The sequence below is a fragment of the Equus asinus genome, chromosome 23 (assembly GCF_041296235.1).
Source record: "Equus asinus isolate D_3611 breed Donkey chromosome 23, EquAss-T2T_v2, whole genome shotgun sequence".
In the NCBI taxonomy this organism is placed as follows: Eukaryota; Metazoa; Chordata; class Mammalia; order Perissodactyla; family Equidae; genus Equus; species Equus asinus.
In genome coordinates, this window is record NC_091812.1 from 63448630 (window position 1) to 63462522 (window position 13893).

The 13893-nt window shown below is 40.8% G+C and overlaps 1 protein-coding gene across 8 annotated transcripts in view; it reads right to left on the bottom strand.

Annotated features, from left to right (window-relative positions):
• The window catches only part of LOC106828186 (protein SPATA31F1), a 59509-nt gene extending 45873 nt beyond the window's left edge, over window positions 1-13636 (bottom strand). For 2 of the 8 annotated variants that reach the window (XM_070495654.1, XM_044756631.2), the window contains exons 1-2: window positions 13229-13607; window positions 12344-12388 (exon numbers count right to left, since the gene is read on the bottom strand). Coding sequence is in view for 3 of the 8 variants with exons in the window: in XM_044756627.2 (XP_044612562.1) it covers window positions 12344-12388 (45 nt within the window). In the remaining 5 variants the exon portion in view is untranslated. Of the gene's footprint in view, window positions 1-12343; window positions 12389-12614; window positions 12644-13186 lie in introns of all 8 variants that reach the window. The other 6 variants (XM_070495656.1, XM_044756627.2, XM_070495657.1 and 3 more) reach the window with 6 other exon arrangements.
• Between the last annotated feature and the right edge of the window lie 257 nt (window positions 13637-13893).

Genomic DNA, 13893 nt, shown 5'->3' on the forward strand with positions numbered 1-13893 from the left:
AAAAACTCCATTAACATGAAGGATTTTTTCCCTAGGTGTAAATAAGAATAGTTAGAAAATGATTTAAGACAAAGAAACAAATTACTACATGTTATCTTTTTAGTCTTTTTTATCATGTCTTCAAAACCAAAAAGATCCTTACATTTAAGATAATTTAGGAATATTCCCACCTGACATGGGATGGATTTGAGCTCCTTCAACAACTTTCTTGCACTTGAAAATTTCATAATCTAAGAACAAGACTTTTTCTACTGAAGATCACTGAATGATTGGTTAATAAAAATCAAACAAGGTGAATATACAAGTGAAAAGCAGCTTGTGTTTAATAGGTCAGGAAACCTACAAAGTAGCTTAATCTTTTGTTGTTGCCTATATGTATTGTAAGGCCTAAAATGTCACATGCTGCATTAACATCTCTGAGCCTTACAGGGTCCCAAAGGCCTAACTATGAGTTCTCTTCTCACCGGATGGGCCCCTCACCCAGGGTAAAGGCCCCAAACCTCACTAGTTTCCCCATGAACTGGACCAGCTGCACCTGACCCTCCTCAAATTAATGGGCTTCACCTCCCTGCAGCCTCTGGAATTATTCAAATAAGCCAAACACATCCTCCTGTGGGAACCAAGGGTCACCTCGTCCTCTTGTTACAACAAAGACCGCCTCCCACAGCCCCTGTTTGTTCAGGCTACTCCTGAGAGCAGCCCAGTGTGGCGCTGCATGGTGTTTGGTGTCCTCCTCCCCTGGGTTGTGGATATACATGATGAATAAACTGCTGTCAATCTCAGAGGTCCAGTGTCAGCTGTTGTGCATTCGGCCATCCCCAGAACGCTAGGGTGGGACTCTCTCTCACCAACAGGATGAAGAGGAGGTGACAGAGCACTATATCTCCTACCCAACCTGCTCCTGCTTCCTGCAGCTGCTGCTGCCCTCTATGCTGCTGCTGCCCTCTATGCTGCTGCAACAGCTCACAGCCTCCCATTAGTCTGACCTCGTCCCATGCAAAACCATCCAATTCTGCAAACTTTGCACCTGCCCCAACCAGTGCACTGTTTACCTCACAGATAACCCACAGCCACTGTCATCCCATGAAGCATTCAAACTGTCTGCTGCAAACTCCTCTCCAGGAACTTACCAAGCCCTGGCTCCTCTGTCTCAGAGCTGAGGAATTAGAGCCAAAGACAATCTTTGTGCAGAGTGGGCATTTAGCAGAGGTTTCTTTATTGATTTGGTGCTCACTGATGGGGGATGCTTGTGTGGCTAGGACAGGGGGATCATGGTCTTCCTGGCATAGTCTGTGTACTGAGTTTTTAATGATGTGGATCTTCATGTTTGCCCTTCCTGCCTCACGGTCTATAGTGAACAGCAAGCAAGGGAGATGAAGGACATGAAAAGCCTCTGTGGACTGTGGATGGCTACACAGCTCTAAAGGATTCATATTCGTTTGTTCCTAGAAAATTGCTAAGGCCAGACCCTGCTTCCATGATAATGCTACAGTACCACAATTACTGTAATAGAATTTCTTCAGGAAACTGTTCACAGTTACTGACTTATATGTGCCATGGGTCATATCAGGGCCCCATAAAGAAAAATCCTGACAGATAGACATACCACCGATGTGACTTTGTCCCTCCACAGAAACCTTATGAAGAAGTTTTACTGTGTTTCATTCTCAGAAAATACTTGTGAAAACCTAAGATGTGCCAAGCATTATACTAGGGGCTGGAGACGGAGAAGCATGTTGCTATTTTTTTAATTTTAAAATTTTGCTAGGAAACATACAACATAAAATTTACCATCCTTTTTTTTAAAGTTGAGGTATAATTGACAGATAATATTATTTTAGTTTCAGGTGTAGAACATAATGATTCAATATTTGCATATAGTGAGAAATAATCACCACAATAAGTCTAGTTAACATCTGTCACCATACATAGTTACAAAAAATTTTTTTCTTGTGATGAGGATTTTCAAGATCTTCTCTCTTAGCAACTTTCAAATATACAATACAGTATTGTTAACTATAGCCAGCCCTGGGGGTCTAGTGGTTGAGATTCAGCGCTCTCACTGCCGTGCCCTGGGTTCATTCCCTGGTCAAGGAACCACACCTCCCGTCTGTCGGTTGTCATACTGTGGCTGCTGCATGTTGCTGTGAAGCTGAAAGCTATGCCACTGGTGTTACAAATACCAGCAGGGTCACTCATGGTGGACAGGTTTCAGCAGAGCTTCCAGACTAAGAGAGACTAGGAAGAAGGAACTGACCACCCACTTCTGAAAAAGTTGGCCATGAAAACTCTGTGAATAGAAGCGAAGCATCGTCTGATGTAGCCCCGGAAGATGAGAGGATGGTGCAGAAAGATCAGGCGGGGCTCTGCTCTGCTGTGCACAGGATCACTAGGAGTCAGAATTGACTCATGGCACTAACAACAAATTATTAACTGGAGTCACCATACTGTACATAACATCTCCACGACTTAATTATTTTATAACTAGGAGTTTGTACATTTTGGCCCCCTTCACCCCCCACCCCTCGGCATTCACCAATCTGTTCTCTGTATCTATGAGCTTGTTTTTTTTTTTTTTTTTTGCTTTAATTCCATGTATAAGTGAGATTGTACGGTATTTGCCTTTCTCTGTTTAACTTATTTCACTTAGCATAATGCTCTCAGGGTCCATCTATGTTGTCAAAAATGGCAAGATTTCATTCTTATTTATGGCTGAATAGTATACCATTGTATACATATCACATCTTCTTTATCCACTCATCCATTGATGGACACAGGTTTTTTACATATCTTGGCTATTATAAATAATGCTGCAATGAACATGAGGGTGCATGTATCATTTCAAATTAATGTTTTTGTTTTCTTTGGATAAATACCCAGAAGTGGAATTGCTGGATCATATGATAGTTCTATTTTTAATTTTTTTTGAGTAAGCTCCATATTGTTTTCCGTAGTGGCTGCACCAATTTATGTTCCCACTAACAGTGCACTAGGGTGCCCTTTTCTCCACATCCTTGCCAACACTTGTTATTTCTTGTGTTTTTGATAATAGCCATTCTAATAGGTGTTTGGTGATATCTCATTGTGGTTTTGATTTGCATTTTCCTGATAGTGATGTTGAGCATCTTTTCATGTACCTGTTGGCCATCTCTATATCGTCTTTGGAAAAACGTCTATTCAGATCCTCTGCCCATTCTTTAATTGGATTGTTTGTTTTTTTGCTATTGAGTTGTATGAGTTGTTTATATATTTTCGATATTAACCTCTTATCAGATAGATGATTTGCAAATATTTCAGTCCATTCAATAGGTTGTCTTTTCATTTTGTTGATAATTTCTTTTGCTGTGCAGAAGCTTTTTAAATTGATGTGATCCCACTGGTTTATTTTTGTTTTTGTTGCCTTTGCTTTTGGAGTCAGACCCAAAAACTCATCGCCAAGACCAGTGTCAGGGAACTTATTATTTATGTTTCCTTCTAGGAGTTTTATGGTTTCAGGTCTTAAAATTTACCATCTTAACTATTTTTAAGTGTACAGTTCAGTAATGTGAAGTGTATTTGCATTGTCGTGCAGCAGATCTCCAGAAACTTTTTGTCCTACAAAACTGAAACTCTGCATCTATTAAACAACAACTCTTTGCCTCCTTGGTTAAGTTATTCCTAAGTTTTCTATTCTTTTTGATGCTCTTGTAAATGGAATTGTTTTCTTAATTTTCTTTTCAGATGTTTTTCTTTTCATATTTTTGTGTGTTGAAGCAGCAGCATTTTCATACACGAGCATTTTTATTAATGCCCAAGGGCTAAGATTTCCAGGGAGTTGGACAGGAAGCCCCAGAGTAGTATTAGGCAGCAAGATCACCAGCAACCGCCATGCAGTTGTAGGACTATCGCTAGATGGCAGCCAGAGGCACTAGGGGGCAGCACCTGCCCACCAAAGCTCCTTATCCCAAGGACTCTCAGCGACGGGAACTGTAAAAGCTCATCTGCTCCAGCAGTTCTCAGTCCTGGCCTTACATCAGGATCACTGGGAGGCTTGTTAAAAACGGCAGGTTACATAATTTGTGGGGCCCATAGTAAAATGAAAATGTGGACCCTTTGTTCAAAACGTAGGGAAAAAAATGCCTTTAAAGGTACTAAAATATAAAGCTTTTCCCTTTTTACTATAGTCTCTCTCTTGACCTATCCTGGTATATTTTTACTTGCCTAATGTTATTCTAAGTAAATGAAAATTAGGGGGCCGGCCAGGTGGCCCAGCGGTTAAGTTCGCATGTTCCACTTCTCGGAGACCTGGGGTTCCCCAGTTGGGATCCCGGGTGCAGGCATGGCACTGCTTGGCAAAAGCCATGCTGTGGTAGGCGTAGATGGGCATGGATGTTAGCTCAGGGCCAGTCTTCCTCAGCAAAAAGAGGAGGACTGGCAGTAGTTAGCTCAGGGCTCATCTTCCTCAAAAAAAAAAAAAAAATTAAAACTTTGAGTACTCAGCCTGAATTTTACCATTCATCTTTATATTGTGCAATGCTAGTTTTAAATGCAAATAAGAGCATTTAACCTTTATGCAGAGTCACCAATATTACCCAATTCATATTTTGTAGCTAACTCATGCATATGTACTTCATTTTTACTGGAACAGTGGAAACACTGAACAAAATTAACTCAATTATTTTTATTTTATGTCTTGCTACGTGCACATCCAGCGCATGACTCTATGGAAGTCAGTGGCTTTCATATTATGCTTACCTTGGATTCACTTTGAGTCTTGAACAATCCCCACACATCATGGGTCCACCAGAATTCTGTGTTCACGGGGACATCGCAAGTGCTCTATGTGAATGGGGCAGCAAGGGATGGCAGACATACACGAGCACGTGTTTCCTCTGCTCATGCACACTCCAGGATCCCATCAGACATCGCTTACAAAATACAAGTTCAAAGATAAAATTACACCCCACACACAAATGTTTATTCCATTTCAGAGGTTATGGGCAGCTGGAAATCAATTCAGGGACACCCCAGGGAGCCCAGGCAACCTGGTTAAGAGACGCGTGTGGATCCTGCCGGAACCACAGACCTCAGGTCAGAGACAGGAGTCCTCAGCAAGGTCAGAGTCCTTCATAATCTGCGAAGTTACAGCAAAGACCTCCTTATGCTGCTCTCAGGTGTACCCAAATAGTTAAGAGTAATTTCAAAAAAAATATGACAAAGCAAAGCTAAGGAGCACCCTCACTGCAGGCCTCTTCCAGCCTCTCTGACTGCCCGCTCACCTGGCTCACTGCCTTCACTTGGAAGAGGGTGTAGTGGGCAACACAAGTAGAAAAGAGGAAGAAATTGAAGGCATAAAAATTGGTAAGATGAAAGTAATAGTATACCTGAAAGTATACCTGAAAATCCCAAGATAATCAACTCAAAAATTACTACTAGTACTACTATGAGTGAGAGAGAGAGAGAAAAGTAATGTAGCAGAATACAAAATTAATATGCGGAAATCAAAAGCCTTTGTATATACCAATGACAATCAGAAGATATACTGGAGAAGAAAATCCCCTTTACAATAGCAACACAAAGGAATAAATACCTAGAAATAACATATGCAAAACCTTTTTGGGAAAGACGTTAAAACATTTTCAAAGACATAAATGCAGTTTTGAACAAATAGAAAGATATACTGTATTCTTAGGGATAGGAACACTAAAAAAATTCTTCCTAAGTTAATTTATAAATTAATGTGATTCCCAAAAAAATACCAATAGATTTCTTGGCGGGGGGCAATTAGACAAGTTGATTCTAAATTTATGGTGGAAAGTAAGCAAAAATAGTCAGTAAAACTCTCAAAAGGAAGAACAATGATGGTACTGAGATTACTGCTATCAAATAAACTATTAAAACAGTATGGTGGGGCTGGCCCTGTGGCCGAGTGGTTAAGTTAGCGCGCTCCACTGCACACGGCCCAGTGTTTCATTGGTTCGAATCCTGGGCACGGACATGGCACTGCTCATCAAACCATGCTGAGGCAGCGTCCCACATGCCACAACTAGAAGGACCCACAACGAAGAATATACAACTATGTACCGGGGGGCTTTGGGGAGAAAAAGGAAAAAAATAAAATCTTGAAAAAAACAAAAAACAAAACAGTATGGTACTTGTACACGAATAGACTGACAGATAAATGGAACAAAAATGTCCAGAAATAGAGCAAATACATATTAGTATACGATAGAGGTGGCATTTAGAATCAGTAGAATAAACATGTATCTTTTAAATCAATGGTTTTAAGACAACTGAGTGGCCTTCTCAAAAAGGATAGGTGAATTCATTCTTTGTATCATACACTTGAATAAACTTCAAATCAATAGAAGGTTTAATTAAAAAATCATACATAAGAAGTTCACACATAAAAGTACTAGAAGAGGGGCCAGCCCGGTGGTGCAGCAGTTAAGTTCGCACGTTCTGCTTCTCAGTGGCCTGGGGTTCGCCGGTTCGGATCCCGGGTGCGGACATGGCACCGCTTGGCAAAAAGCCATGCTGTGGTAGGCGTCCCATGTATAGAGTGGAGGAAGATGGGCATGGATGTTAGCTCAGGGCCAGTCTTCCTCAGCAAAAAGAGGAGGATTGGCAGTAGTTAGTTCAGGGCTAATCTTCCTCCAAAAGGACTAGAAGAAAATGTGGAATAAGTCTTTTAGAAACTTGGAGAGAGGAAAGCCTGTCTAATTAAGGCTATGAAACCATAAAATAAAGGATTATATTCATTCTACTACATAAAATAACTTCTGAGTGGCATAACACACCATAAACAAAGCCAAAAGACAAATTACAACCTGAAAAAAATTGCAAATCTTATAACAAAGGCTAATCTCACCTATATATAAAGAGTACCTAATAACCCACTAGAAATATTAGCAAATGACATAAACAGGCCATAGAAAAAGAAATATCGATGACTTTTAAAAACATAAAAAGACGTTCAAACTTACTCATAGTAAGATAAATGCAAATTAAAATCACATCACAGCCAACTGACAAATCCAAAGGTTTGACAGCACACTCTTTTGGCAAGGCGAAGAGTGAGTGTCAATCTCATACTTTGCCGGTGGGAGTGCAAAGTGGTACAATCCCTATGGGGAACAATTTTAGAAATATTTACTATAAATTACAAATACCTTTTTCCTTTGACGCAACAGTCACAACTCTGAGAATTATTGTTACATTTAATTCTGTCTTGGCAACAGCTTTTCAGAGGACCCAGGCTAACACATACCCTTTGTGTGAGTAAGGTGGAAAATGTAAGAATATATATCCGTATTTGCTTGTATTTACATACAATACACTAGAAGAATATAGAAGAAAAGACGCTAAGGGAAGCAATAAAAATGAGGTGGTGATAATGGGTTTGGTGGAGAAAGGGGAGAGAGCAAGACTTTTGGAACAATGTGAATGCATTATCTACGCAAAAACAAAATTTAAAAAGGCTCCTCTGGTAACTCTTAGAGAAAGAATACTTGCCAACACTTGTTATCTGACTTTCTGATTAGAGCCATTCTAGTGGGTGTGCAGTGGTATCTCGTAGTGGTTTTGATTTGCCTTTCTCTAATGATGTCAAGCATCTTTTCATGTACTTATTGGCTATTTGTCTATCTTTGAAGAAATATATATTCAGATCCTTTGCCCATTTTAGAACTTGGTTAACTTTGTTGTTAAGCTGTAAGAGTTCTTTATATATTCTAGATACAAGCCCATTATCAGATATATGATTTGCAAATATTTTTCTCCCATTGAAGCTGAGTACCTGAAGGTTACTGTAAATATTCAATAAGACTTTTTGACCTTGTTCCCAACACAGACATAGATGAAAAGAAGTTAATCTTGTCAATTTGCTATTTTCTTGTTGACCTGAGGGGTGACTCAAGGGTCACAAGGATTTATGAGCTTGTTTTACAGAAGAAAAAGGATGCCTTCAGGGAAGTTACTTAATCACCAGATAACCAGCCTCCAGCTATCTTGATGCCCAGAAGTCAGATTGCCCAGGGGCTTATCTGGAGTGAAAGAAACATGGATTACCCCTTTGTTTCTCTGAAACTCCTCCTGCCAAGGCCCTTAGCTCTATAAAACTCCCTGCTTTTTTCTCTTGTTAAGGTGGATTTGAGATCACCTATCCTCCCACCTTCTCATTTTGGCTAATTCAAGTAAACCTTTCTCCATCTCAAGGCACTGATGTCTCAGTGATCAGCTTACTGTGCATCAGGCACACAAACTTGAGGTTAAGAGGTGAACTTGTGATTGAGAGGTTCAGTATCACCATTCCATGGGTTGCATTTTCACAATCTTGATGTCCTTGATGCACAAAAGTTCTAATTTTGGTGAAGTCCATTTATCTGTTTTTTTTGTGTGTGTGTGAGGAAGATTGGCCTTGAGCTAACATCTGTTGCCAATCTTCCTCTTTTTGCTTGAGGAAGATTGTCACAGAGCTAATGTCTGTGCCAATCTTCCTCTATTTTGGATGTGGGATGCCACCACAGCATGGCATGATGAGTGGTATGTAGGTCTGTGCCTGGGATCTGAACCTGTGAACCCTGGGCCACCAAAGCGGAGCACATAAATTTAACCACTATGCTACTGGGCCAGCCCCTATCTGATTTTTCTTTCCTTGCCTGTACCTTTGGTGTTGTGTCCAAGAAATCATTGCCAAGTCCAATGTCATGAAGATTTCCCCCTATGTTTTCTTATAAGAGTTTTATAGTTTTAGCTTTTACATTTAGGTTTTTCATCCTTTTTGAGTTAATTTTTGTATATAGTGTAAGCTTAGGGTTCACCTTCACTCTTTTGCATGTGGATATCCAGTTGTCCCAGCACCATTTGTTGAAGAGATTCTTCTTTTCCCATTGAATGGTCTTGGCGCTCTTGTCAAAAATCAGTTGGCCGTAGATGTATGGGGTTTATTCCTGGACTTTCAATTCTTTTTCATTGATGTATATGTCTATCCTCATGCCAGTAACATGCTGACAATTACTATTGCTTTGTAGTAAGTTTTGAAATTGTGAAATATAAGTCCTCCTACTTTATTCTTCTTTTTCATGATTGTTTTGGCTATTCAAGGTCTCTTGAAATTTCATACGAATTTTAGAATCATCTTGTTAATTTCTACAAAAAGTCAGCTAAGATTCTGGTAGGTGTTGTGTTGAATCTGTAGATCAGTCTAGGGACTATTGCCATCTTAATAACGTTGTCTTCTGATCTATGAACATGGCATTTAAAAAAATCTTTACTTAGATCTTCTTTAGGGGGCTGGCCCTGTGGCTGAGCGGTTAGGTTTGCGCAATCCACGTCGGTGGCCCAGGTGGCTGGTTTGGATCCTGGATGTGGACATGGCACTGCTCATCAAGCCATGCTGAGGCTGTGTCCCACATAGCATAACCAGAAGGACCTACAACTAGAATATACGACTATGTGCTGGGGGGCTTTGGGGAGAAAGAAAAAAAAAAGAAGATTGCCAACAGATGTTACCTCAGGTGCCAATCTTTAAAAATAAAAAAGATCTTTACTTCTTTTCAATGATTTTTCATAGTTTTCAGAGAACAAGTTTTGTGCCTCTTTTGTTAATTTTTTTTAAATTGAGGTAACATTGGTTTATAATAGTATATAAACTTCAGGTGTACATCATTATATTTCAATTCTTATGTAGACTACATCATGTTCACCACCCAAAGACTAATTACCATCCATCATCGTACACGTGTGCCCTCTCACCCCTTTCACCCTCCTCCCTCCCGCTTCGCCCTCTGGTAACTGCCAACATAATCTCTGTATCTATGTTGTTGTTGTCTTTATCGTCTACTTACGAGTGAAATCATATGGTATTTGACTTTCTCCATCCGACTTATTTCACTTGGCATAATGCCCTCAAGTCCATCCATGTTGTTGAAAATGGCAAGATTAGATCTTTTTTTTTTTTTTTAATAGCTGAGTAGTATTCCATTTTCTTTATCCATTCATTTACTGATGGGGACTTAGGTTGTTTACAAGTCTTGGCTATTGTGAATAATGCTGCAATGAACATAGGGGTGCACATCTTCTTACTCATTCGTGTTTTTATGTTCTTTGGATAAATACCCAGAATTGGAATGAATAGCTGGGTCATATGGCAATTCTATTCTTATTTTTTGAGGAATCTCCATGCTGTTTTCCATAGTGGCTGCATCTGTTTGCACTCCCACCACCAGTATATAAGAGTTCCCTTTTCTCCACATCCTCTCTAACATTTATTATTCCCTATCTTGTTAATTATAGCCATTCTGACAGGTGTAAGGTGATATCTCATCGTAGTTTTGATTTGCATTTTCCTAATAACTAGTGATGTTGAACATCTTTTCATGCGTGTGTCGGCCAGCTGTATATCTTCTTTGGAAAAGTGTCTGTTCAGATCTATTGCCCATTTTTGAATTGGGTTGTTAGTTTTACTGTTGTTGAGATGTATGAATTCTTTATATATTTTGGATATTAACCCCTTATCAGATATGTGGTTTGTAAATATCTTCCCCCAATTGTTAGGTTGTCTTTTTGTTTTGTTGATGGTTTCCTTTTGTTTTCGTTGATGGTGCAGGTTTTTAGTTTGATGTAGTCTCATTTGTTTTTTCTTTTGTTTCCCTTGCCTAGCGAGACATGGTTTTTGAAAAGATGCTGCTAAGACTGATGTCAAAGAGCATACTGCCTATGTTTCCTTCTAGAAGTTTTATGGTTTCACGTCTTACATTTAAGTCTTTAACCCATTTTGAGTTAATCTGTGTATGGTGTGAGATAACGGTCTACTTTCATTCTTTTCCACGTGGCTGTCCAGTTTTCCCAGCACCATTTATTGAAGAGACTTTCTTTTCTCCATTGTATGTTCTTGGTTCCCTTGTCAAAAATTCACCGTCTACAGATGCGTAGGTTCATTTTTGGGGTCTCAATTCTGTTCCATTGATCTGTGTGTCTGTTTTTGTGCCAATACCACGCTGTTTTGATTACTATAACTTTGTAGTATATTTTGAAATCAGGGAGTGTGACACCTCCAGCTTTATTCTTTTTTCTCCAGATTTCTCTATTTGGGGTCTTTTGTTGTTCCATATAAATTTTAGAATTCTTTGTTCTATTTTTGTGAAAAATGTCATTGGGACTTTGATAGGGATTGCACCGAATCTGTAGATTGCTTTAGGGATTATGGACATTTTAACTATGTTAAGTCTTCCAATCCATGAGCATGGAATATCTTTCCATTTCTTTGTGTCTTATTCGATTTCTTTCAACAATGTTTTACAGTTTTCAGTGTACAAGTCTTTCACCTCTTTTGTTAAATTTATTCCTAAGTATTTTATTCTTTTTGATGCTATTAAGAATGGAATTTTTTTTAAATTTCATTTTTGGATTATTCATTGCAAGTGTATAAAAATACAACAGATATTTGTGTATTGATCTTGTAGTCTGCAACCTCGCTGAACTCATTTATTAGTGCTAATAGTTTTTTGGTGGATTCCTCAGAATTTTCTACATATAAGATCATATCTTCTGTGAATGGAGATAGTTGTACCTCTCCCTTTCCATTACGGATGCCTTTTTTTTTTTTCTTGTCTAATAGACCTGGCTTGAATCTCCAGTACAATGTTGAATAGAACTGGTAAAAAAAAAATCTTGTCTTATTCCTGATCTTAGGGGGAAAGTATTCAGTCTTTTACCATTGTGTGACATTAGTGGTGGGTTTTTCATAGATGCCCTTTTTCAGGTTGGAGAAATTCCCTTCTATTCCTAGTCTGTTGAGTGTGTTCATCACGTGGGGTTGTTCTCTGGTCATTCTTAAGCCATGCTGGAGGTGGGTTGGATAGTCCTGTGCCCTGGGGATCACTCTTCCTAATCAGTCAATGGCCCCTCAACTATTCTTCCTGCTGGTGGCAGTGTGAGTAGGTAGGGGTACAGTCAACACTGAAAGAGATCATTCTAGGAATGCAGTGATTATGGCCTAAAGAATTCAAGAAAAGACACGGTTGGAAGGTACACTGTTTTAAATTTACATAATAAAATTCCAAAGGGTAAACTTAACGATCTAGAAAACAAATTACCATTCACATTTGACTAACACATTTCACATTTGGGTAAGACTTGCATTTGTGCTCATCATTTATGAAACACTATAACAACCAATGAGAGAGTCTGTAGAAGCCAGTATTCACAGGTGGCAAGATGGATGATGTGGTGTCACGAGTAATGATACAACCAGCCTTAAATAAATGGCATTAGGAAACTAGAGAGCAAAAAGACCTATATAGCTTCAAGACAAACAGGTTCTGAAGAGTCATGGCCTTGTGAGTAATAACACCATCATTACCTTTTTCTCATGTGTGACATGTGAAATCAGCCAGGAATGGTGCATCTGAAACAAAGACAGAAAGAGACTGTACTTAGACTTGAAGAGGAAGAGATAGTACTTACACAATACTGGGAATCTTTATGTACACTGCTATGATATTAAACAAATATGCAATTCTACCCATTGTCCCACATCTTCATTAATAAACCATATACCTCACATGGGCCATGAATTTTATAATACATATTTTTAAAAAATTGTTTACAGGGTCGTTGCAAAAAATATTTACCTGGGATCCTGCATATCCTCAAGGTGGTCCTGGAAGCAGTATGGTAAAACCAATGGTTAGGAGTATAGGCTCTCGAGTTGGAATAACTAGATTCCATGTATTAGCTATGTGATCTTAGGCAGCTTGTTTTATCAATCACTGTGCCTCATTATACATCTGTATAATCTAAGTAGTGGAAATGTGCTTGATGGTGATGTTGTGAAGTTTAAATTACTTAATAGATGTACAGTGTTTAGTATCCGGCGTTTTGCATTTAAAGATAGCACTGTACATGTTATATTCCCTATTGGTAAATTTCATGACGGTAAGGACACAATGAGTTCCTCTTTGTATCCCCCACACCATGAAGTGAATAGTATTTGTGACATAAAAACTGAGTTCATTTGGAAACATGAAGTATATTATAAAGATTTAAAATAACTTAAGACGATCCTCAGCATATCATTGGCATCTCTTCAGTTGCTTTATAATTAGCTGTTAAGGGCTTCCTGACTTTTGACATTCTTTTTGTCACCCTCACTTTCTTCAAAGCACCTAATTTGGTGTGCACGTTACAGCTCAGAAATGCTAACCGGAGCGTCTGAGAGATAGGCTGCTGCGGCAGAGCGGGTTACCTCAGGGTACAGCTTTGCGACTGGAGATGCAGACCAACACTCTCAGAAAACAGCGCACGGGAAGAGTTGTGCGGCCCAAGCGCTTTGCGAAGGCTCCTCGATACTGCGCAGAGGGCACTGCCAACGGGCGGGGACCCCCGAGGGGCAGCTGGCCTCCAGGCACCGACTGCCGCGGGCGCCAGGGCTCGGGTAATCCCGGCGCCACAGAGCCGGGCGCTGGCTGGGGGCGCCCACCCGCAGCCGTACCCACAGGTGGGCAGAGCTGCCGCCCTCCCACGGTCCTTCGGCGCCTCGCTGCCGCGTGACGTCGCTAGCAGAGCAGCGAGCGCCGCGCCTCAACGCGCAGGGCTGGGGGCGGGGCGCGCGCCCGCCGGCCCGGGGAGGTCGTCCCGAGCCTGCGCACGCGCCGCTGCCGGGGGCGGGGGCGGGGGCTCGAAGCGCGCCGCGGTCTCCTCAGCCCGCGGCTGAGGCCGCGACGCCCGCTCTCGGCGCTGTCCCTCAGCGCGCCGGCTCTTGAGTGGCCATGGCGGCCCGCGGTGTGGAGTCAGCCGGCCCTGGACCCGCGTCTCGCACCCTGGCCGTCCCAGTAAGCGGGGTGGGGGCGGCGGGGAGTCGGCAGACACCCTGAGGGGCGGGTCTGCGGGCCGCGGTCAGCCCTCGAGGAC